The sequence below is a fragment of the Pseudophryne corroboree genome, chromosome 6, assembly GCF_028390025.1.
Source record: "Pseudophryne corroboree isolate aPseCor3 chromosome 6, aPseCor3.hap2, whole genome shotgun sequence".
In the NCBI taxonomy this organism is placed as follows: domain Eukaryota; kingdom Metazoa; phylum Chordata; class Amphibia; order Anura; family Myobatrachidae; genus Pseudophryne; species Pseudophryne corroboree.
The window spans coordinates 61,337,263-61,360,544 of record NC_086449.1 but is presented as its reverse complement, the minus strand read 5'-3'; the positions used below and the strand labels follow the sequence as shown (position 1 = coordinate 61,360,544).

The window sequence follows — 23,282 nt, the reverse complement described above, 5'->3', positions numbered from 1 at the left end:
TATCTGTGCTCAGTGTGCTGCAAATATCTGTGCTCAGTGTGCTTTATTGTGGGTACTGGGGACCACCAGTATATAATTAATTGTACTTATAGTAGTACAGTACAGTAGGCCATTGCTGTATCTTGCAGCTCTGTGTCACTGCAAGTATCCATTCCACATCTGTGCAGCATTTTTGTGAGCAGTATATTATATATAGTATTATAGTGCAGCATTTTGGTGACCCAACAGTATATAGTTGTGTACAGTAGGCCATTGCTGTATCTTGCAGCTCTGTGTCACTGCAAGTATCCATTCCATATCTGTGCAGCATTTTTGTGAGCAGTATATATAGTATTACAGTGCAGCATTTTGGTGACCCAACAGTATATAGTTGTGTACAGTAGGCCATTGCTGTATCTTGCAGCTCTGTGTCACTGCAATTATCCATTCCATATCTGTGCTGCATTTTTGTGAGCAGTATATAGTATTACAGTGCAGCATTTTGGTGACCCAACAGTATATAGTTGTGTACAGTAGGCCATTGCTGTATCTTGCAGCTCTGTGTCACTGCAAGTATCCATTCCATATCTCTGCAGCATTTTTGTGAGCAGTATATATAGTATTACAGTGCAGCATTTTGGTGACCCAACAGTATATAGTTGTGTACAGTAGGCCATTGCTGTATCTTGCAGCTCTGTGTTACTGCAAGTATCCATTCCATATCTGTGCAGCATTTTTGTGAGCAGTATGTATAATATTACAGTGCAGCGATTTGGACCAATAATACCATTGATTAGAATGAATAATTCCTGTGATATTGAGGTGTTTGTGTCGCTTAGCTTAGCCGTCCAGCGACCACAGTGCACCTCTTTTTCTCTTTTCTTTGCATCATGTGCTGTTTGGGGCCAATTTTTTTAAGTGCCATCCTGTCTGACACTGCAGTGCCACTCCTAGATGGGACAGGTGTTTAAGCCGCCCTCTTGGGTCGCTTTGCTTAGTCATCCAGCGACCTCTGTGCAAATGTTAGGACTAAAAATAGTATTGTGAGGTGTGAGGTGTTCAGAATAGACTGGAAATGAGTGGAAATTGTATTTATTGAGGTTAATAATACTATAGGATCAAAATTACCCCCAAATTCTATGATTTAAGCTGTTTTTGAGGGTTTAAAAAAAAAAAAAAAAAAACACCCAAATCCAAAACACACCCGAATCCGACAAAAATTTTTCAGGGAGGTTTTGCCAAAACGCCTCTGAATCCAAAACATGGCCGCGGAACCGAATCCAAAACCAAAACACAAAACCCGAAAAATTTCCGGTGCACATCTCTAAATTATATATATATATATATATATATATATATATACATATACATAATCTGGTAATTTGATCATATGCCTGTCCGCTGTTCAGTTATGTCTGTATTTGTATTCTGGATTTTTCTGCCTGCATACGTTGTTCTGTATAATAAATTCTGTTTATTTACTTCACCCCCCAAGGTTCTGTATAACCTTGCATTCACATGTGCTGTAGAAATTAAACCTTGTGTGCACCTGTAGGATGTAGGATGTGACTGTTGCAGGATCAGGATGGGGTTCCCTCATGTAGGATGTGTGTGATCTAGGATATAGGGTGATGTTTTTTCATGCAGGACGTGTATGATTTAGAATCACGATGTTGTCTCCTCATGTAGGAAATGTGTGATCTAGGATCAAGTTGATGTTTCCTTATGTAGGATATGTAGATCTAGGATCAGGATGATGGTTCCATATGTAGGATGTGTATGATCTAGGATCACAATGTTGTCTCCTCATGTAGGATGTGTATGATCTAGGATCACAATGTTGTCTCCTCATGTAGGATGTGTATGATCTAGGATCACGATGTTGTTTCCTCATGTAGAATGTGTATGATCTAGGATCAGGATGTTGTCTTCTATGTAGAATGTGTATGATCTAGGATCAGGATGTTGTCTTCTATGTAGGATGTGTATGATCTAGGATCAGAATGATGATTCCTCATGTAGTATGTGTATGATCTAGGATCATGATGTTGTCTCCTATGTAGGATGTGTATGATCTGGGATCACAATGTGGTCTCCTCATGTAGAATGTGTATGATCAAGGATCAGGATGATGTTTCCTCATGTAGGATGTGTATGATCTAGGATCAGGAATATGTTTCCTCATGTAGGATGTGTATGATCTAGGATCAGGATGCTGTCTTCTATGTAGGATGTGTATGATCTAGGATCACTATGTTGTCTCCTCATGTAGGATGTGTATGATCTAGGATGTTGTCTCCTATGTAGGATGTGTATGATCTAGGATCACGATGTTGTCTCCTATGTAGGATGTGTATGATCTAGGATCAGAATGATGTTTCCTCATGTAGGATATGTATGATCTAGGATCACAATATTGTCTTCTATGTAGGATGTGTATGATCTAGGATCAGAATGATGATTCCTCATGTAGTATGTGTATGATCTAGGATCACGATGTTGTCTCCTATGTAGGATGTGTATGATCTGGGATCACGATGTGGTCTCCTCATGTAGAATGTGTATGATCAAGGATCAGGATGATGTTTCCTCATGTAGGATGTGTATGATCTAGGATCAGGAATATGTTTCCTCATGTAGGATGTTCATGATCTAGGATCACAATGTTGTCTTCTATGTAGGATGTGTATGATCTAAGATCACTATGTTGTCTCCTCATGTAGGATGTGTATGATCTAGGATGTTGTCTCCTATGTAGGATGTGTATGATCTAGGATCACGATGTTGTCTCCTGTGTAGGATGTGTATGATCTAGGATCAGACTGATGTTTCCTCATGTAGGATATGTATGATCTAGGATCACAATATTGTCTTCTATGTAGGATGTGTATGATCTAGGATCAGAATGATGATTCCTCATGTAGGATGTGTATGATCTAGGATCACAATGTTGTCTTCTATGTAGGATATGTATGATCTGGGATCACGATGTGGTCTCCTAGTGTAGAATGTGTATGATCAAGGATCAGGATGATGTTTCCTCATGTAGGATGTGTATGATCTAGGATCAGGAATATGTTTCCTCATGTAGGATGTTCATGATCTAGGATCACAATGTTGTCTTCTATGTAGGATGTGTATGATCTAAGATCACTATGTTGTCTCCTCATGTAGGATGTGTATGATCTAGGATGTTGTCTCCTATGTAGGATGTGTATGATCTAGGATCACGATGTTGTCTCCTGTGTAGGATGTGTATGATCTAGGATCACGATGTTGTCTCCTCATGTAGGATGTGTATGATCTAGGATCAGGATGATGTTTCCTCATGTAGGATGTGTATGATCTAGGATCAGGATGATGTTTCCTCATGTAGGATGTGTATGATCTGGGATCAGGATGATGTTTCCTCATGTAGGATGTGCATGATCTAGGATCACATTGTTGTCTTCTATGTAGGATGTGTATAATCTAGGATCACTATGTTGTCTCCTCATGTAGGATGTGTAAGATCTACAGATGAGTCCTCATACATCTATCCTCAATAGGCCATGCATCATGAGATGCCTGGCGTGAGAGAGCCGCCAGGTCCCGTACAACTTTGCTAGCGCTGATTATCTTTTTTTTGCAGAAAATGTGTCTTAGTCGCAATGCGATGTAACAAGGATGCACCAGGAGACTGTGATGATTAATTTAATATGTGACACTTGTATATTTTGGGTGAATGATTCTATATATGGAGCACAATGGATCTTGTAGTGGAAAAAAGCTGCGGCAGCTGCATTGTAGCACTTTGTAACCACATTCAGAGACTCAGTAGCACACAAATGTTCAAGTGTTGCATATCAATTTAATCAGCACAGTCACCAAGTGCATCATAGGCATATTGTGTTGCAATTAAGACGCATTTTCTGCAAATAAGATGCCCTACGCTAACAGCGTCTCACGAGAACTGGTGCACAGAGAGGGGCGGTTTGGCGTAACTGCAGCAATTATTTATGAGGACACATCTGTAGGATCAGGATGATGGTCCGTCATGTGTATGATTTAGGTTTAGATTGATGTTTCCTTATGTAAGATGTGTATGATCTAATATCAGGATAATGGTCCCTCGTGTAGGATCTATATGATCTATTTCAGGATGATGTTCCTTCTTATCTAATGTGTGTGATCTGGGATCAATATGATGTTCCCTCATGTAAGTTGTGTGTGATCCATGATCAGGTTGTTGTTTTCTCATGTAGGTTGTGTATGATGTAGGATCAGGATAGGTTTCCCTCATGTACAGGATGGTAGTTCCTTATGGAGGATGTATATGAACTAATATAATGTTTGTTAACTTGTATGTAGGTATTTGTGTGGCCAAGCCATATGAGATCCGGGTAATGAAGGACTTTTTTATTGACTTGAAGCTGCCATATTCTGTGGTGAGGAATGAGCAAGTGGAGATCCGAGCCATTCTCTACAACTATGGCAGTACCGACATCAAGGTACGGGCTTGATGGTAGGGTTTATGAGTTTATTGTAATTATAACATAGGTCCAGTCATCTTTGTCTATTACCAAAGTCCTGCATAGGTTTATTTTTCCATTTTTCTGTTATTTTTCACACCAGTGATATCTTGTGTTTACTACGCATTTGATGTGTTGACCACAGGTACGAGCGGAGCTGCTTTACAATGAGAAATTCTGCAGCCTAGCGACAGCTAAGTCACCATTCCGACAGACGGTAGAAGTCAGTTCCCACTCATCCTATGCCCTTAGTTTCATCATTGTCCCACTAGAGCTGGGTACGCATGATGTGGAGGTGAAGGCGTCTGTTTTTCAAAAATTTGTGAGCGATGGTGTCCGGAAGAAGCTAAAGGTTGTGGTGAGTATGTGCGCAGGTGTTTTTTAAACTGTATGATACAGGAAAATATTGATGATTGTTACAATTACAATTCAAGAGCTCCTTATAACATATGATAAAGCCAGTTTCAGGTTTTGATTTACATACAGTACATATCTGCCAATATTTCAGAATGTTATGGTTGGACACTGCCATTTTGGCTGTAGAAAGTATCCTGTATACCCAACAAATCTATTTCACCCAGCTAAGACACCACCATATATGCCATTAATTCAATGATTAACTATCATTGTTTAAATATGTCTCTGGTTGCCAGCTAGACACTAGTTTAACAGAATCAAAGCACAGCTGGCTACCCAGAAACTCCAGTTATATTAGAGTTCTGGTGGCTGATAGACACACCAGTGTATCCAGACACAGACCACAGCATTTTCTTGGGCGCTGAACGACGAGCCAGTCTCTACTTTTCAGAAGCTCTGGTCTCAGAACAGCCCTGGTGGATGTTAAATGTTAATGGTGTCCATTAAAAGATACAGATGGATAACCTATTAAACTGATGATGTCTGCAGAGTGAGCTGGTCTGACCATTCCACCACCTGACCAGCAGCTCTGACATCGAGGGCTCTGACAGCCTGTAAGACACAGACGTGTACTACAGATACCAAGACAATGAAGAACATCACCCAAATCAGTGTGACCCCTCAATGGACACAACTCCTACCAGTAGCTTAAATGGAGTGCCGCTATCATGGAACGGTGATCAGACATGTACTGTATAATGTCATGCAGTACAACACACACACACACACACACACACACACACACACACACACACACACACACACACACACACACACACACACACACACTGCAGCAGCTGGAGGATGTAGACGGAGGCTAAAATGCCAAAATGCCATGATTTGCAGTTCAATGGGGAGGAAGTGGAGATAGCATGACATTATTCTAATGGAGGGGACAGGGCTTAATAACATGATGCCTACTTACACAGATGTTATTTAAAAATACATTTTGTTGGGGTGTTCTGGGTACCTAGAACCCCCCACACGTGCACCACTGCTCTCCTTTACATTACATATTTTCATATATTTTCATCTGAAATTGAGTCACTTCTCATCTACAAGGGAAACTCACTTGTGTATATTCCCTTTCAGCCTGAAGGAAATAGAATTACAACAAATATAAAATCCGTGACACTGGAGCCACGGGTCAAAGGCATTGGTAAGGTCTTTTTTAAAATGCTTGTCATTCTCAACACAACCAAAGCCTGTTAATGTATTATTATTATTTTTATTATTATTATCAATATTATTTAATATTACATTTTATATGTATGGTGCAATTTGAATAGATACAGATTAAAGATGATTCAATTACATGACTTCATAATTATGAAGTCAAATTTCATAATTGCATAAAGAATGGGAAACGGTCAGGATCCCGGCAGTCAGAATACCGACGCCAGAATCCTAATGCTATTCGGAATGACAACACCGGCATTCCGGATAGGGTTACCATCCTGGCGCTGGAATTCAAACAGCCAGCATCCCGAAGACCATCCACTGGGACACAGGACAGGTAAGCCGTGGGGGGCGGAGGTTAGGTTTAAGCTATGGGAAGGGGGCATTAGGGTTAGGGACCCTGTGGGAGGGTTAGTGTTAGGCTGTGAGGGAGGGTGGGGGTTGGAAGATTTAGGCTGTGGGGAGGGGAGTTAGGTTAAGACACTACCGCGGAGGGTTAGAGTTAGCCTGTGGGGAGGCCGGTTTAGGGGGCCAGGGGATGGAGGTAAGTATACTTACCTTCCCCTGTTGGGATTCCAATCATCGGTATTCTGACCGCCAGCTAATCAATCCCAACCCTAATAAATAATACGAAGTAGAGAAAGTCTTGCTCACAAGAGCTTACATTTTAGGGGATGGGAAGTCACTAGAGGGAGACTGGAGTGGAGATGGTGAAAGAAGAAGTTGTAGAGTTTGGTGAATGTCAGGGTTATAGAATTGATAGAAGAGATGAGTTTTAAGGACATTGTTTAAAGACTAGAAATATAGCCACAGGAGAGTGTCTGAGAAAGTAGGGTGGCAAGGGAAAAATCTTGAAGATATGGTGGGAGGTGATTTGGAAGTGGATAGGACGCAAAGTGAAATGGGAGGTGGAAGTGCAAGTTTAAACTGAATGTCAATGGGGGTCATTCCGAGTTGATCACTCGCTGCCGATTTTCGCAGCGCAGCGATGAGGTCTCTACTGCGCATGCGTATGCACCACAATGCGCATGCGCGTCGTGCGGGTACAAAACGGATCGTTGCTGAGTGATGGATTTAACGAAGAATCCATTCGCACAGCCGTTCGCAAGGAGATTGACAGGAAGAGGGCGTTTATGGGTGGCAACTGACCGTTTTCTGGGAGTAGTTGGAAAAATGCAGGCGTGTCCAGGCGTTTGCAGGGAGGGTGTCTGACGTAAATTCCGGCACCAAAAAGACTGAAGTGACTGCAAGGGCTGAGTAAGTCCAGACCTACTCAGAAACTGCACAAAACGTTTTTGCAGAGCTCGGCTGCAAAGCCGTTCGCACACTAGCAAAGCGAAAATACACTCCCCCGTGGGCGACGACTATGCGTTTGCACGGCTGCTTAAAGTAGCTAGCGAGCGATCAACTCGGAATGAGGGCCTATGTTTGGGAGCAGAGGGCATTGTATGTAATTGTGAGAGAAGATAGAATTTGGTCCTGTGGGATACAATTGACCAATAGAGTGACTGTGAGAGGGGTCTATGATGAGAGAGGAAAATGAAATGAGCAGCAGGGTTACGGATAAGCATGAAAGTTCAGGCCCAGAGCTCCACTGTTTAAAAGAAACTCTATATACAGAAGGAGCAACAACTTTGATAAATGCCAGCAGCAGATGCTTATATCTCCTTTTATTCTTCCACTCTCTTAAAAACAAAGATACAACTCTTAGATGCCCTTCTAGGACCCACTGGTAGTACTATAGCATCCATAAAACAGCCTTAAAGGAGCCTATCACATGTCCACCTGATGGATATTTCCTGGGATATAGGGTGTTGTCATGGTCATGGGTTCACCTCAGGGTTGGTGTCCAAGTAGCAGATGTAGCCTCCTCCACTCCACCACTTACGTGTTTCGAAGTAAGTCTTTATCAAAGTGACCTTTAATATAAAGATATTCTGAAGGATAGATTTCCAGGGCAGTGGAAGTATTAGATGGACAAGTAGATTTTGACCATGGTAGGTGATCGCCAAAAGCAAATTGAGCTGCACCCCTTACTGAAACGCAGGAGATATATATTTTGTTTGTTGATTACAGAAATGGAATTGGCAGGAATGGAATGAATGTAGGTAGAAATAGAAAAGGCAGAGGTGAGGAAAACATCCATGCAGTGTACTTGGTAAACAGAGGAAAAACAAATGTTGTTGACGGAGGAGAGTGTGGTCAGGAAGGATCCCATGGCAGTGGGAAAAATGACTTCTGTGTTAGTGATGTTAAGTTTAAGGAGCTTGCGGACACCCAGGTGGGGATGGATGACAGGCAGCATAGGACAACACCCCTGTTCTGTCTTGTGGGTTACCTAGTGCAATTGCTATTCATCATTTTGCACGTCTTACTCAGCTTGTGCCAGTTACGCGATCTGAGCATGTCATAACTCTAGTGAGTGACCTCTTGTGCTGTGAGATGTGGATCAGGGGTGCGGACTGCAGACAGTAAGGATGAGGAGACACAAGTTGCTGTAACTACCGCCTGTGCTGCACAAGTATCAGACTTACATCTGAATGTTTTGTAAGTGCACTTTATGCATGAAAACAAAGTACAGTAGGTGCACGTTCTGCACTTTATAAGCTTAAACTGTACTAGCTTGTATGTCACTTGTGTCTGGATTTTCATTTGAGATTTACTTGCGGAAACAATTAATGTTCTTTTATTTCATTTACTTGAATCAAAATAATTGCCTAACCCGCTATGTGATTGTTCTGGTGAGCATCAATGCCCTACCTGGAGCAATCTGCATAGCTGGAATACAGAGGTTCTGGGATACCATCACATATTTCTCAGTGCTTGGTGCTGTTTGCTCCTCACAGATGGAGTACAGGAAGAGAAAATCGATCCACTGGATGTAAAAAACATTGTACCTGGGACTCGTATTGAAACAGTTGTGACCATTCAAGGTACAGTAGAAGCATCAGTGATGCAAGATTACATATGTAACAGCGTGTTAATCCTTGGGTACATTTGGGCACTGGACCATTGGCTGATGTAAACTGGCTCTACTTCCATTTCTGCAGCATTTAGATCTCTGTGAATATTGGTTGAACCGTAAGGGATAAATTTACTTAGAATCGTGTTGGTCCGAGTTTGCATTCTCGTGCAAGTTTAGACAGTTTTTCAAATTCAGAGATTTATTAGAGCCTAACATGGGCGTAAAATTCACAAGTACTTTCTATAGAAAAGGATACAACATGGATATGTACTAAGACTCACGTTTATAAACACAGAGCAAACTCGGAACAAAATAGATTTTTCAGATTGACGTCCCTGTGAGCAGCGTGTTTGCAGAAGCCTGCGCAGATCACACTTTTATGCTTCCGTGTGAAGAAATGTAAAGAAAGTTTTATAAATTAGAAAGAAAAAATTGTAGGAGTCCCCTAGTACTTTTAAGAACCAGCACCGGGCTCTTTAAACCGGCCCTGGTCCTAAAAACACAGGAATAAAATTGCGTAGGTAGGGGTCCCCAAATTTAAGGAGTCACGCCCGAGCTCTAGCAGGTTGGTAATGCCACAGTCATGGGACACATTTCACGGGGTCACCCCAGCCAAAGCATTATCCCACCCAACTAGTCAGCCCAGACTGGGGATTCCTCGGAATATACTCGAGAGTCCTACAGTACCTCTTTAATATATCCCAGGCTAAGGCTGAAGCCCACGGCTATTTCCTGCACCCCCTGGGCGGTGGGTGCGAGTTGATAGCAGTAAAAGGCAGATGTTAAAGTAAAATTGTCCATTACAGTGGGACTACAGCTCCCAGCAAGTCTGTCCCGCTTGCTGGCACTTGGAGAACCACAAGTGCCAGCAAGCCCGGGCATTAAGGGCTCGCTGGTACCTAAAGTCCCCCCGTGAAGGAAATATTAAAATAAACACAAACTCACTTTGTCCCTGGTGCCGGTCTTCCCCTCAAAGTGTAGTTCCTCCGACACCCCCCCAAAAGTGTGCTTCTGACCCCCCCCCCCTCCAAAGGTGTTCCTCAGACACCCCTCCAAAGGAGTGCTTATGACCCTTGCTCTAAATGTATGCCTCTGGCCCCCTCCAAAGGTGTGCCTTTAACCCCTTTCCAAAGGTGTACCTCTGACCCCCTCCAAAGGTGTGCCTCTGACCCCCCCCTCCAAATGAGTTATTCTGACCCCACTCCAAAGGTATGCCTCTGATCCCCCTCAAAAGGTGTGCATTTAACCATTCCCTCCCCATATGTGTCTCTAACTCCCCCTATCTTTCCCATGTGACCCTGTCGCCACCCCTATGCCCAAATATGACTTTGACTCCCCTCCCCACAGCTGGTGGCTGCTAATTACATTTGTTTTCTCACTTCAAATTTTATTTAACATTTTAAATTTATTTTGTATCTTTTTTTAATTTTATTTTGTAAGTTTATGTGCATTTGTGTCTTAGGGGCATTAGGCACATGCGTTACTACCATACTGTTCCTCTGCATCCACCAGGTCAGAGGTCAAAGGGAGGATGAGGGGACTCTGACTGTTTTATCTGTTTGTGGGTCCCACATTTCTGATGGCAGCCCTGGGATTAGTATAAAGGAGCAAATTAAGCACAACAATGGAGTGCCAGCTCCAGCGTCCAGGGCACCTGTACTACTTATCATTTATCTAGCAACTTCTAAAAGATAATATTTAGAAACTGATTGGTTGCTATGGGCAACAGCTCCACTTCTATAAACCCGCACTTTAGTAAATATACCCCAAGACTCAATTCAAAGGACATATTTGCAACCAAATTGTGTTTCATGTTTCTTAGTGAGTAAATTCATAGAATTTTTCTTTATCCTCTTAATTCAGGAAACTCGGTCACTACAATGGTGGAAGAGGCAATTGAAGGCTCCAACCTCAACCCTTTGATTGTTGTGCCACGGGGCTGTGGAGAGCAGAATATGATCACCATGACTCCCAGTGTAATTGCCACCGTTTACTTAGATGTTACCGGCCAGTGGGAGAAAGTTGGAGTGGACAAGAGAAATCAAGCCATCAACAATATCAAACAAGGTGCGCCGAAAAGAGAGGAGTGTCTGTGATGTTCCATCATGATTGTCAGGGTTATAAAATCTTTACTACTCATTGTGCCAGAAGACATAATGGTCAGAGAATGAAAGCAGTTAGGAAATGAAGAGTGCACAGTGTCAATATGAAGCAGCAAAGTCCACTGAAGCAAGTGTGTAGCTACAATAGGTGCAGGGAGTGCAGCTGCTATGGGGCCCAGAGCTGAGAGGGGCCCACCTTCCCTGCCAACCTTACATGTGTTATACCAACTATTGCATTGGGTCTTACAGTATATATAGTTATGCCCCAGGACCTGCTCATTGTAATGTGGTATAAAATGAACTGGAAGGCACTATAATGCTACATACAGTAATTTGAACTGGGGGCACTACAGTGTGGCTTAATATGAACTGGGGGCATTGTAAAGTGATACAAATATGAATTTTGGCACTGTATGTCTTAATGAGAATTTAGGGTACTGTGTTGCATAATGTGTACTGGCATTCCTACAACAGCCTCCCTGCTTCGAGGGACTAAGGGGGGGGGGGGGGTAGTAGTGTCCGTCCTACGGGGTCTGAGCCACTATCTCCGCTGACAGGACACTGAGCTCCTGAGGGGATTGAGCGTTCACCGCCACAGGAGATCGCACACCCCAGCAGCATGCCGCTACCCCCTTACAGAGCCAGAAGAATTTGGTGGCGAGTGAGTCACCGGCCCCCCAGGCAAGCGGGGAGCCGGTGTGAAGATGGTGGCAACAGGGTAGGGAACGCAGTAATAACTGCGCTCCGGGGCTCAGTGGTACATAGTGCGGCGCTGTGAGGGGCGCCCTGAGCCAGCGCCTATACCCTACACTGGTCAGCAAGCCTGTCAGGGTCCCCGAATCACTGCCAGCAGAAATCCTCAGGCCAGTATAATATAACGGAGAGCGGGAAGCAGCACAATGTTCGGGGGGCGGAACTTCTCCTCAAAGCAGACCCAGCAGCGTTCAGTGCCATTTTCCTGCCTGCAGTTCCTGTACAACAGACACTGACAGGGAGTGCTGTCCCTCCAAGCAACTCCTCCTATCCTGTACGGTACTGGTGGGTTGTAGAGGGGGGGTGGTGGTGGGGGGGGAACGGGGGGTAGTATGTGTAAAGTCTGTGTAGTCTATTAAGGTACCCAGACAGTGCTGGTAGTTTCATTAGTTCTACCTCAGAAAGCGCTGTGTGTGTGCTGGCTCCAATCTCTGTGTCTCTCTGTGGCATGCTTGGGGGGAAACTGTGTCTGACATTTCCGTGTGTGTGTGTGTGGGGGGGGGGGGGGTGTGTGTGTGTTTAATATCTCACATAGCTATGTCTAGAGACTCTGTGTCATATGCTGCAGAAGATGTTTCCTCTCAGGAGGGATCCATTTCATGTACACAGGAATGTAATGCTTTGTCTCAGATCCCTATTGTTGAACCTGAGTGGTTAACCTCTGTCGAAGGAATTATCGCTTAGTTCTCTACTTGGGTAGCTAATACTGAGACTGAAACTCAGGTGCTGAAGAAGTCTATGGCGGTTTGGTCAGGCTCTGTACCTGTTCCTGCAAAATCCCCTAGCATGTTCCCACAGAAACGTGCACTTGCCCAAATTATGCAAGATGACACAGATACCGATTCTGATACTGCAGACGGTGATGAGGATATGCTGAGGGGGACGGCATCCCTTGCTAAGGGGGTGCAGCTCAGGATTGAGATGTGTTAAACATAAATGACACAACACCTGAGCAGGTTGAGGAGGCTTACTTCACGGACAATAAGAAAGCCTCGCTAACCTTCCCTGCGTCTAAAGAATTAAACGCTATATTTGAAAAATCCTGAGAAAAATGTACAGATCCCAAAAAGGGTTCTGGTTGCTTTTCCCTTCTCTGAGGAAGATAGGAAAACATGGGAAAACCCACCCATTGTGGACGCATCTGTCTCCAGACTGTCTAAAAGGGTGGTTTTACCTGTCCCTGGATCTACCGCGTTAAAAGAACCGGCTGATCGTAAAATTGACACTATGCTCAAATCCATTTACACTGCTTCAGGAGTGGCATTAAGGCCACTATTGCCTGTGCATGGATTTCTAAAGCCATAGTAAAGTGATCAGGCACACTTGAAATCGTTGAACCCTTACCTGAGCACAGCACCGAGGGTGTTCGCCAAGGTGATGGCAGAGATGATGGTTCTCTTCTGCAGACAGGGGGTGAACATAATTCCATATCTGGACGATCTGCAGCGTCCAGGGAAAAATTGTTGCAGTCCATTGTTCTCATGACTCATCTGCTCAGGGAGCACGCTTCGATGCTGAATCTCCCAAAATCACATTTGGAGCCGACCAGGAGGTTGTCTTTTCTGGGAATGATCCTCGAGATGGAAGTACAGAGGATATTTCTCCCGGAGGAGAAAGCGTTGGTGATACAAACAATGGCCCGGGATGTCCTGAAGCCAGCCCGGGTTTCGGTTCATCGGTGCATTCGCCTTCTGGGGAAGATGGTGGCCTCTTACGAGGCTCTACAGTACGGAAGATTTCATGCTCGGACCTTCCAACTGGATCTCCTGGACATGGGGTCGGGATCTCATCTACAGATGCACCAGAGAATACGTCTGTCACCGAAAGCCAGGATTTCACTCCTCTGGTGGCTGCAACTACAGATGGGTCCACGGTTATCTTGGCTAGTTTGCTGTGCCTAGGCACAACATGGTTTATTAACATAAACAATTCATCTATTGTTCTCAGCTGCAATACAATACAGAGAACAATACAGCAGGGGATTAAGTCATTACAGCAGGGGATTAAGTCCGACTGCCCAGTCTCAGTTAATCCTATTAAAGGTCAAGATTAACATGGACCCATGTGTACCTCACCTTCTGGAGGGCCACAGGTTTGGGATTCAGGACTGGGTCTTTCTAACTACAGTTGCAAGTCTTCGGGGCTGGGGAGCGGTCACTCAGGGGGAAACCTTCCAAGGACAGTGGTCAAACCTGAAATCCAGCCTTCCAATAAACATTCTGGAGAGCCATCTGCAACGGTCTTTTCCAAGTGGCCCATCTTCTGCGAGATCGAGCCATTCAAGTGCACTCGGACAATGTAATGACAGTGGCTTACATAAACCAATGGGGCGGAACAAAGAGCAGAGCTGCAATGTCAGAGGTAACAAGAATCATCTGGGAGGAAAAATACGCTTTGGCACTGTCAGCAATCTTCATTACGGGAGTAGAAGATACGATCTCCATCCAGGGGAGTGGGGCCTCCATCCGGAGGTGTTCACGGAGGTAATGGATCTTTGGGGTGTACCTCAAAAAGACATGATGGCCTCTCGTCTCAACAAGAAACTTCGGCGGTATTGTTCCAGGTCGAGAGTCCCACAAGCCGTAGCGGTGGAAGCCCTGGTGACTCCGTGGGTGTTCCAGTCGGTGTACGTGTTTCCTCAACTTCCACTCATGCCAAGAGTTCTAAAACTCATAAAGAGAACAAAAGTTCAGGCAATCCTCATTGCTCCGGACTGGCCAAGAAGGGCTTGATATGCAGATCTTCTGGATCTATTGCTAGAAGAGCCGAGGCCTCTCTCTCTTTGGGAGAACCTGCTGCAGCAGGGGCTGTTCGCTTATTAAGACTTACCGCGGCTACGTTTGATGGCATGGAGGTTGAACGCCAGATATAAGCTCGGAAGGGCATTCTGAACAAGGTTATTCCTACCCTGATACAGGCTAGGAAAGGAGTAACGTCTAAACATTACCATTGTATTTGGAAAAAATATGTATCTTGGTGTGAGTCCAAGAAGTTTCCTATGGTGGAGTTTCAACTGGGACGGTTTCTCCTCTTCCTGCAAGCAGGTACGGATATTGGCCTGCGTTTTGGAACCGTAAAGGTCCAGATTTCGTCCCTATCTGTTTTCTTCCAGAAACAGTTGGCTGCCCTCCCTGAGGTTCAGACTTTTCTGAAAGGGGTTCTGCATATCCAGCCTCCCTTTGTGCCGCCTACGGCGCCCTGGGATCTTAACGTGATGTTACAGTTCCTCCAATCAGATTGGTTCGAGCCTCTACCGGAGGTTGAGGTCAAATGTCTCACATGGAAGGCTGTCACTTTGTTGGCCTTAGGTTCTGCTAGACGTGGGTCGGAGTTGGGGGCTTTGTCTTGTAAAAGCCCCTACTTGATCTTCCATGAAGATAGAGCTGAGTTCCGGACACGTCAGCAGTTCCTTCCGAAGGTTGTGTCGGCATTTCATATCAACCAACCTATTGTGGTGCCAGTTGCTACTGACTCCTCATTTTCATAAAAGTCCTTGGATGTTTTAAGGGCTCTGAAAATCTATGTGAAGAGGACTGCTCGTCACAGAAAATCGGACTCTCTGTTGGTCCTGTATGATCCCAAGAAACTTGGGTGTCCTTCTTCTAAGCAGACAATCTCTCGCTGTATCAGGTTCACTATCCAGCATGTGTCTTCTACGGCAGGATTGCCGTGTCCTACGTCTGTTAAGGCCCACTCTACTCGTAAGGTGGGTTCTTCCTGGGCGGCTGCATGGGGTGTCTCGGCTTTATAGCTTAGCCGAGCAGCTACTTGGTCTGGGTCGAACACATTTGCAAAGTTCTACAAGTTCGATACTTTGGCTGCTGAGGACCTGAAGTTTGGTCAATCAGTTCTGCAGGAGCCTCCGCGCTCCCCCTCACGTTCTGGGAGCTTTAGTACATCCCCATGGTACTAATGTGGACCCCAGCATCCTCTAGGATGTAAGAGAAAATAGGATTAGAATTACCTACTGGTAAATCCTTTTCTTGTTGTCCGTAGAGGATGCAGGGTGCCCGCCCAGCGCTTCGTCATCCTGCAGTGGTTACTTAGTTCAGTACTGCTTGGTTCTTGGTTAAGTACTGTTTTGTTCCTTCGATAAGTATTATTGTTCAGACGTTGCTGATGTTTCAAGCTGGTTAGCTTGGTTTGCCTTGTGTGTAAGCTGGTGTTAAATTACTTTTTACCCATCTATTTCGGTCAAGTGCTTTTTATATTTTTGATTGCTTTAGTTTCCTTAAGTCATCATCATAGGTTTGTAATGATGGTGTGTGATCCGAAGAAAGGTTGATTGAGTCTGCACAGGATCACTCTATCTATGCAATTGATATTCGAAATTATATAATGAAAGCTATAGCTCTAACATAAACCAACATTTTGTTACAAAACAGGACAGTAGAAGTGTTCCCCTATCTTTCTTCCGTCTCAGTGTAGTTTCTCACCACCCTCTCATTTTTTCATTCGATGCTCAGGCAGATGATCAAAAAGCAGAAGTGGTGTGAAACCCAGACCTGATTCGCTATTACTAATCCTTCTTTGTAACAGTGTCACACTATCATCCAAATCACTTTTTGCTTTCACTTTTTTCGGAAGCACTCAGTACTCCTCACAAATTTTAGGAGTTCCCACAGAGGTGTCAGATCAGACTATATATGGTTCCTAGCATATATGGTTCCTATACATGGTTCCTAGTAGCATCAGGTGCGATTTACCTACCTGCAGTCAAACCACACTGAGTATGCCCAACCTCATCTGATCTTGGAAGCCAAGCACTGTGGGCCAGGTCAGTACCTGGTTGGGAGACCACCAGAGAATACCAGGTACCGCAGGTATTTTGATTTAAGAGCACCCAACAATTTCATATGAAAGTTGGGAGTTCTCATAGACCTTTCAGATCCGACAATATATGGTTCCCAGTGTCATCGGGTGTGATATATTTACCTGCGGTCAAACCACACTGAGTATGCCCGACCTCGTCTGATCTTGGAAGCCAAGCACTGTGGGCCTGGTCAGTACCTGGGTGGGAGACCACCAGAGAATACCAGGTACTGCAGGTATTTTCATCCAAACCAAGGACACAGGACCTAGAACCAAGTATTACCTCACATTTTTTCAAACCAGTACTTAAACCAGTGATTTGGGTTGAGCCCAGTGCTTATTTTCTCTTTCTTCCTGTTTTATTTCTATTACAGCATATATTGTTACAAATTAGGAAGAAGAGACCATTTCTCATCATTGGAGATCTACATATATATTTTTGCTCACAGAGCCACTATGCTAGTTTTGTAATATTTACATAATTTGATGTTTATTTTGATTATTTTGCTTTACGTGTTGTCATTTCTTTTTGTTGCCTTATAGCCAATATTTTAAGAGGGCAAATAATAGTTATATTTAAATATTAATACATATCTTTCACAATTATCAATACAAGTGTGCCCCAGAAGAGACATATAGGGGTATATTTACTAAAATTCGTAATTTTCGGAATGAGGTTAAAGTTCAAACACGAATGACATCGAAAGTGTAAATTTGCAACTTTTTGAATTTATTACGACTAATTTACTAAGCTGCCGTATTCTGCATTTTCGTATTTACCGATGTCGATGTCATTCGTTTTTTTTTGGCAGTGTTTTACGGGAGTGAATTGTAAAACACTGCCGACTTTAACACAATGAATCTCGGCCGGATCTGTGAGATCCGTGCTGGGGTTCATTGTGCACCTTTCGTTAAAAAAAATCATTGTTAAAATGTAAAAAAAAAAATGCGTGGGGTCCCCCCTCCTAAGCAAAACCAGCCTCGGGCTCTTTGAGCCGGCCCTGGTTGAAAAAATATGGGGGAAAAAGTGACAGTGGTTCCCCCATATTTAAACAACCAGCACCGGGCTCTGCGCCTGGTCCTGGTTCCAAAAATACGGGGGACAAAAAGCGTAGGGGTCCCACCGTATTTCAGAAACCAGCACCGGGCTCCACTAGCCAGATACATAATGCCACAGCCGGGGGACACTTTTATATTGGTCCCTGCGGCCCTGGCATTACATACCCAACTAGTCACCCCTGGCTGGGGTACCCTGGAGGAGTGGGGACCCCTTCAATCAAGGGGTCCCACCCCTCCAGCCACCCAAGGGCCAGGGGTGAAGCCCGAGGCTGTCCCCCCCATCCAAGGGCTGCGGATGGGGGGCTGATAGCCTTTTTGTCAAAAAATGAATATTGTTTTTAGCAGCAGTACTACAAGTCCCAGCAAGCCTCCCCCGCAAGCTGGTACTTGGAGAACCACAAGTACCAGCATGCGGTGGAAAACCGGGCCCGCTGGTACCTGTAGTAGTACTACTACTAAAAAATACCCCAATAAAAACAGAAGACACACACCTTGAAAGTAAAAGTTTAATACATACATACACACCTCCATACATACATACTTACCTATGTTCACACGAGGGTCGGTCCTCTTCTCCATGTAGAATCCAAGGGGTACCTGTTGGGAAAATTATACTCACATAATCCAGTGTTGTTGGCTCCTCTTCTGGTCTATTTGTAATCCACGAATTTGGCAAAATAACAAAACGAACACCCGACCACGCACTAAAAGGGGCCCCATGTTTTCACATGGGACCCCTTTCCCCGAATGCCAGGAACACCCCCTGACTTCTGTCTAAGAGGGTTCCATCAGCTAATCAGGGAGCGCCACGTTGTGGCACCCTCCTGATTGGCTGTGTGCTCCTGAAGTGTCTGTCAGGCAGCACACGGCAGTGTTACAATGTAGCGCCTATGCGCTCCATTATAACCAATGGTGGGAACTTTGTGGCCAGCGGTTGACCGAAAGTAACCTCACCTCAGGCGCAGAGCCCGGTGCTGGTTGTTTAAATATTGGGGAACCCCTGTCACTTTTTCCCCCATATTTTTTCAACCAGGGCCGGCTCAAAGAGCCCGAGGCTGGTTTGGCTTAGGAGGGGGGACCCCACGCAATAAAAAAAAAAAAAAACACTTTCCCACCCCTTCCCACTTAAAAACTTGCACGGATCTCATGGATCCGTGCATGCCTATCCGAACACGGTAAAAAAAAGCAGGTCTGTTTTTTTTAGCACTTTTTCACGAATTGTATTTTATCACGGTAGTGTTTGGCTATTGTCGGCAGTGTTTGTGAATTGCACTTCCAAAAAAATACGAATGCCCTCAACACTGCCGTGATTTGAGTTTAGTAAATTCCCGAGATGACACTTTGAAGAAAAAACACCATCTCGGTCAAAATCGGGACCTTAGTAAATATACCCCATAGTCTTTCTTTTTTTTTCTCTTTGGTTCTGGTACTATACGGGAACCATTTTTTTCACTTTTCTAAGTAGGTGTGTGTGATCCCTCAGACTGTATGAGGAGCAAATTTGGCCTCAGATGGGCTGATCCTGTTGGATGCCAAGATCAATTTCCATCCCTGCTGGCCTCAGTGCATTTGAAACACAGTATGGGACATTTGTGGTCATTTTCTGACTGTATTTACCAACGTGTATGAAAGTTTTTGTAGAGGTTTTAGATCATTATCAGGTATCACCCCTACAATTCTTCAAGCTGTCATTTTAGGCCAGTTGCTGGGATTAAAGTTGCGGTATTTCAGACTGTGCGATTTATATTAAATGGCATAATTCACAAATCTTCAATCGTTTCTGCTCTTGCAGGTTACATCCAGCAACTTGTCTATCGTAAAGTAGACAATTCCTATGCAGCTTTCAAGGACCGGCCAGCCAGCACTTGGTAACTGCTGTCAGCTTTCACGCTTGTACACACTTCTACTATTTCTAGTGTCTTCTTCATCCGCCTGGCTCACACTGACTCTTTCATCCTAGGCTCACCGCTTATGTAGCCAAAGTGTTTGGCATGGCTCAGACCCTAATGGACGTTGATAACGATGTTCTTTGTGGTGCCATTAAGTGGTTGATACTGCAGAAGCAAAAACCTGACGGGTTATTCAAAGAAGATGCTCCAGTCATTCATCAGGAGATGGTGGTATGTACTTAATAACCCCTCTTACGGAAAGCTGAGTAACTTGCATACATGAAACTTTTGATTGGAATGGTCCATAATCTGTATCAAATGTCCTTTTTTTTCTTACACGTTTATTCTTATTTTTGAGATTTTAAGGTTTTTTTGGAGGATTGACCAACCATTTTTTCCACATAGAGGAGGGTAATAGCCTTATTATTTGATTTTACTCTGGTGGAGCCCTGTAATCTTCCTCCCAACCTTCACACTTACTAAGTGTTGGATGGAGATAAAGTGGCCGAAGATAAAGTCCCAACCAACCAGCTCCTAAGTGTCATTTTTCAAACAGAGCCCGTGACATGGTAATTAGGAGCTGATTGTCTGGTACTTTATCTCAATCCACTTTATCTCCATCCAGGGCATGGTAAATAGACTCCTGTATCTGTCCAATAAAGTATTGTGAAATCTCATAAACTGGTCTCCTTGTCCATGCCACCACACCAACAATTAACGCAAGTTGTCACCACAACCTCATATGTATCTCTTCTCTCATCCAGGGTGGACTCAAAGGATCTAATGAGGCCGATTCTGCTCTCACAGCTTTTGTCCTCATTGCTATGCTGGAGAGTGAGAAGACCTGTACAGCACATGTCAATGTGAGTGCTTTATCCGACGTTAGTGTGTTAATGAAAATACAACGCCATACATATGACAGTTTTTTTTCCTTTTACTATATAAGTGTTGCACTTTGTATAACACGGATAATGATAATCTAATCCACAGAGCAGTGCTTGAACAAGTATTTTTACCCCTATACAGAACCTGAAGATGAGTATCGAGATGGCAACTAGCTTCCTGTTGGGCCAGTACCCGAATCTAAAAAAACCATATACCATCGCAATCGTCACCTATGCTCTTGCTAAGGCTGGAATTATAGACAATGCAAATAAGCTGCTCTCTGCGACCACAGGTACTGAGCCCTGCAGAATTTATTATATCACTATTTGGTATCAGTGACACATCCGGACATCACTTGATTAAAACACCTGCTGACATTCAATATACAGTAGTTTCAAGAATTTCAAAGTTTAGCAACTCAACTACAAACTTTAAGATGATTGATCCTCTATTGCAGTGGTTCATAAACTCTGTCCTCAAGGACCCCCAACAGTTCATGTTTTCCAGGTCTCCTCAAAGAATCACAAGTGAAATGATTAGCTCCACTTGTGGATCTTTTAAAATGTGTCAGTGCTCAATGAATACACCTGTGCACCTATTAGGTGACCTGTTGGGAGTCCTTAAGGACTGAGTTTGGGAACCACTACTACTTATATTGTGAGATGAACCTGGTGATCTTTAATATAGCTACTATAAGATAAAATATTAGCCTCCTAGGATTTCACCACCGTTCATCTTCTAGTGCCCATAGTCTATGATTGCCCTTTGTTACTGATCGATTGAATCTCTCTCCCAAGACAAGTTGCACTGGGAAGAACCAGGGTCCAGATTTATCACTCTGGAGGCCACAAGCTATGCTTTGCTGGCTCTGCTGCAGTTGAAGGAGTTTGAACTAACTGGACCCATTGTCCGCTGGATAAATGAGCAAAGATATTATGGAGCAGTGTATGGGTCCACACAAGTAAGTGTCATGGCTAGTTCTCCTGTAGGTGTGCGTCTTCTTCTTTACACTGATCCTACTATTCTTGGTATTGTTTTATATATTTGTTGATTCTGACTCATTTCTTTTGCTCAGTTGTTGTTGCATTTCACTGCCCATCACATTGTCTCACACATGGCTATGTTGTCTCCTTTAGGCTACCATTGTGATGTTCCAAGCGCTGGCTCAGTACCAGATAGATATTCCTTCAATCAATGAGTTAGATCTGGATGTTTCTCTCCATCTTCCCCAGAGAAATAATCCATTAACGTACCGCATCAATTTTGATAACGCTATGTTGTCACGCTCTGCTGAGGTGAGAGCTATGGTCTATAGCAGGATGAATGGGGTCTGCTCTCCTGTATGATTGGAGAGACAGCTGGTGGCTGTGTGATGAAAGCACAGTAGCATGTTTGATGGATAGCCTGGCACTGTGTGGCAGTTTCCTTGGCATGTAAATGGAAATTTTGGTTTTGCTACAGTGTTCTGTTTGCACCGCCCAAGATGTCAGAGTGCTTTGCACCTCACTCTCTATGGGGTAGTGAGCCTGGAAATAATTATGTGTGTTCTGAACAGTGACACCCTTGAAGAAATAAATGATAATAGGACCCTAATCCACTTCACATATCCTGAATCTTAGGGCCAGATGTAATAAGCCTTGGGGAATGATAAAGTAGAGCGATAAACTACCAAATAATCAGCTCCTAACTGTCATTTTTCAAACACAGCCTGTAACATTGCAGTTAGGAGCTGATTGGCTTGTACTTTATCTCTCTGCAATTTATCACTCTACAATGCTTAGTACATAACCCCCTTTGGGTGAAATGTATCAAGCATTGGAGAGACATAAGAGAGAAGAAACCTTGGACCAACAAACCCTTCCAGGGGACAGGCAGAACCCTCTCAGAGAGTAAAGGGAACTGTGCAGGGGTTGAGGGGTTAGGTAGTTCGGAATGTAAAATGATAAGGGGTTTGTTTCAGCAAGAATAGGAGTGTACCACCGTTAAAAACGTTCGTGCAATGTAAGTTCCATAAGGTGACCACCAGCGGCCACCGACTATAGAAACATACTGTAGAAACATAGAATTTGATGGCAGATAAGAACCACTCGGCCCATCTAGTCTGCCCCTTTTTTTTATCCTTTAGGTAATCTCAACTCTTCTTGAACCTTAGTTCTTTGTAAGGATATTCATATGCCTATCCCAAGCATGTTTAAATTGCTCTACAGTCTTAAGGCCTTATTCAGACCTGATCGCTGTTGTGCGTTTTCGCACAGCAGCCGCTCAGGTCTGAACTGTGCATGCGCTGGTGCCGCAGTGTGCCGGCGCATGCCAGACAGCCGATGGCCATCACAAACCAGTGATCGCCTTTGCCTGATTGACAGGAAGAGGCGTTCGCTGGACGGGAGGGGGCGGACCTGCAGCATTTGGCCGATGTTTTGGGGGCGTGGTCCGGGCAATGCAGGTGTGCCCGGACTGTGCGGGGTGGGGGTGGGGACGTCACACGCAGCCACTGTGATCCGGACAGCGATGGGTAGCTCCCTGCCAGTGCGCAGGAGCTGCGCAGGTAGGGAGCTATTCATCAAGTACAAAAGCATCGCTGCTGTGCGATGCTTTTGTACTTGCACCGGAAGGGGTGTGGGGAGGGCCAGACATGTGGCGCGGACAAGTCCTGTGCTGGGCGTCCAAGAAAAATGGAAATAGTATTAATAATTTAATACCAATCAGGCGCTCAAGACTGGACTGGTTCTCT

At 44.2% G+C, this 23,282-nt stretch overlaps 1 protein-coding gene and 2 pseudogenes across 1 annotated transcript in view; all 3 read left to right on the top strand.

The window, feature by feature from the left end:
* LOC134936133 (A.superbus venom factor 1-like) overlaps positions 1-23,282 on the top strand; it is a 168,420-nt gene that overhangs the window by 94,778 nt on the left and 50,360 nt on the right. Inside the window, exons 20-30 of the mRNA XM_063931049.1 lie at positions 4,330-4,469; positions 4,636-4,848; positions 6,000-6,066; positions 8,933-9,019; positions 10,915-11,118; positions 19,570-19,645; positions 19,738-19,897; positions 20,431-20,529; positions 20,693-20,843; positions 21,349-21,512; positions 21,688-21,846. Coding sequence (XP_063787119.1) covers positions 4,330-4,469; positions 4,636-4,848; positions 6,000-6,066; positions 8,933-9,019; positions 10,915-11,118; positions 19,570-19,645; positions 19,738-19,897; positions 20,431-20,529; positions 20,693-20,843; positions 21,349-21,512; positions 21,688-21,846 — 1,520 coding nt within the window. The remainder of the gene's footprint in view (positions 1-4,329; positions 4,470-4,635; positions 4,849-5,999; positions 6,067-8,932; positions 9,020-10,914; positions 11,119-19,569; positions 19,646-19,737; positions 19,898-20,430; positions 20,530-20,692; positions 20,844-21,348; positions 21,513-21,687; positions 21,847-23,282) is intronic.
* Positions 16,615-16,732, top strand: LOC134937427 (5S ribosomal RNA; annotated as a pseudogene).
* LOC134937268 (5S ribosomal RNA) lies at positions 16,840-16,957 on the top strand (annotated as a pseudogene).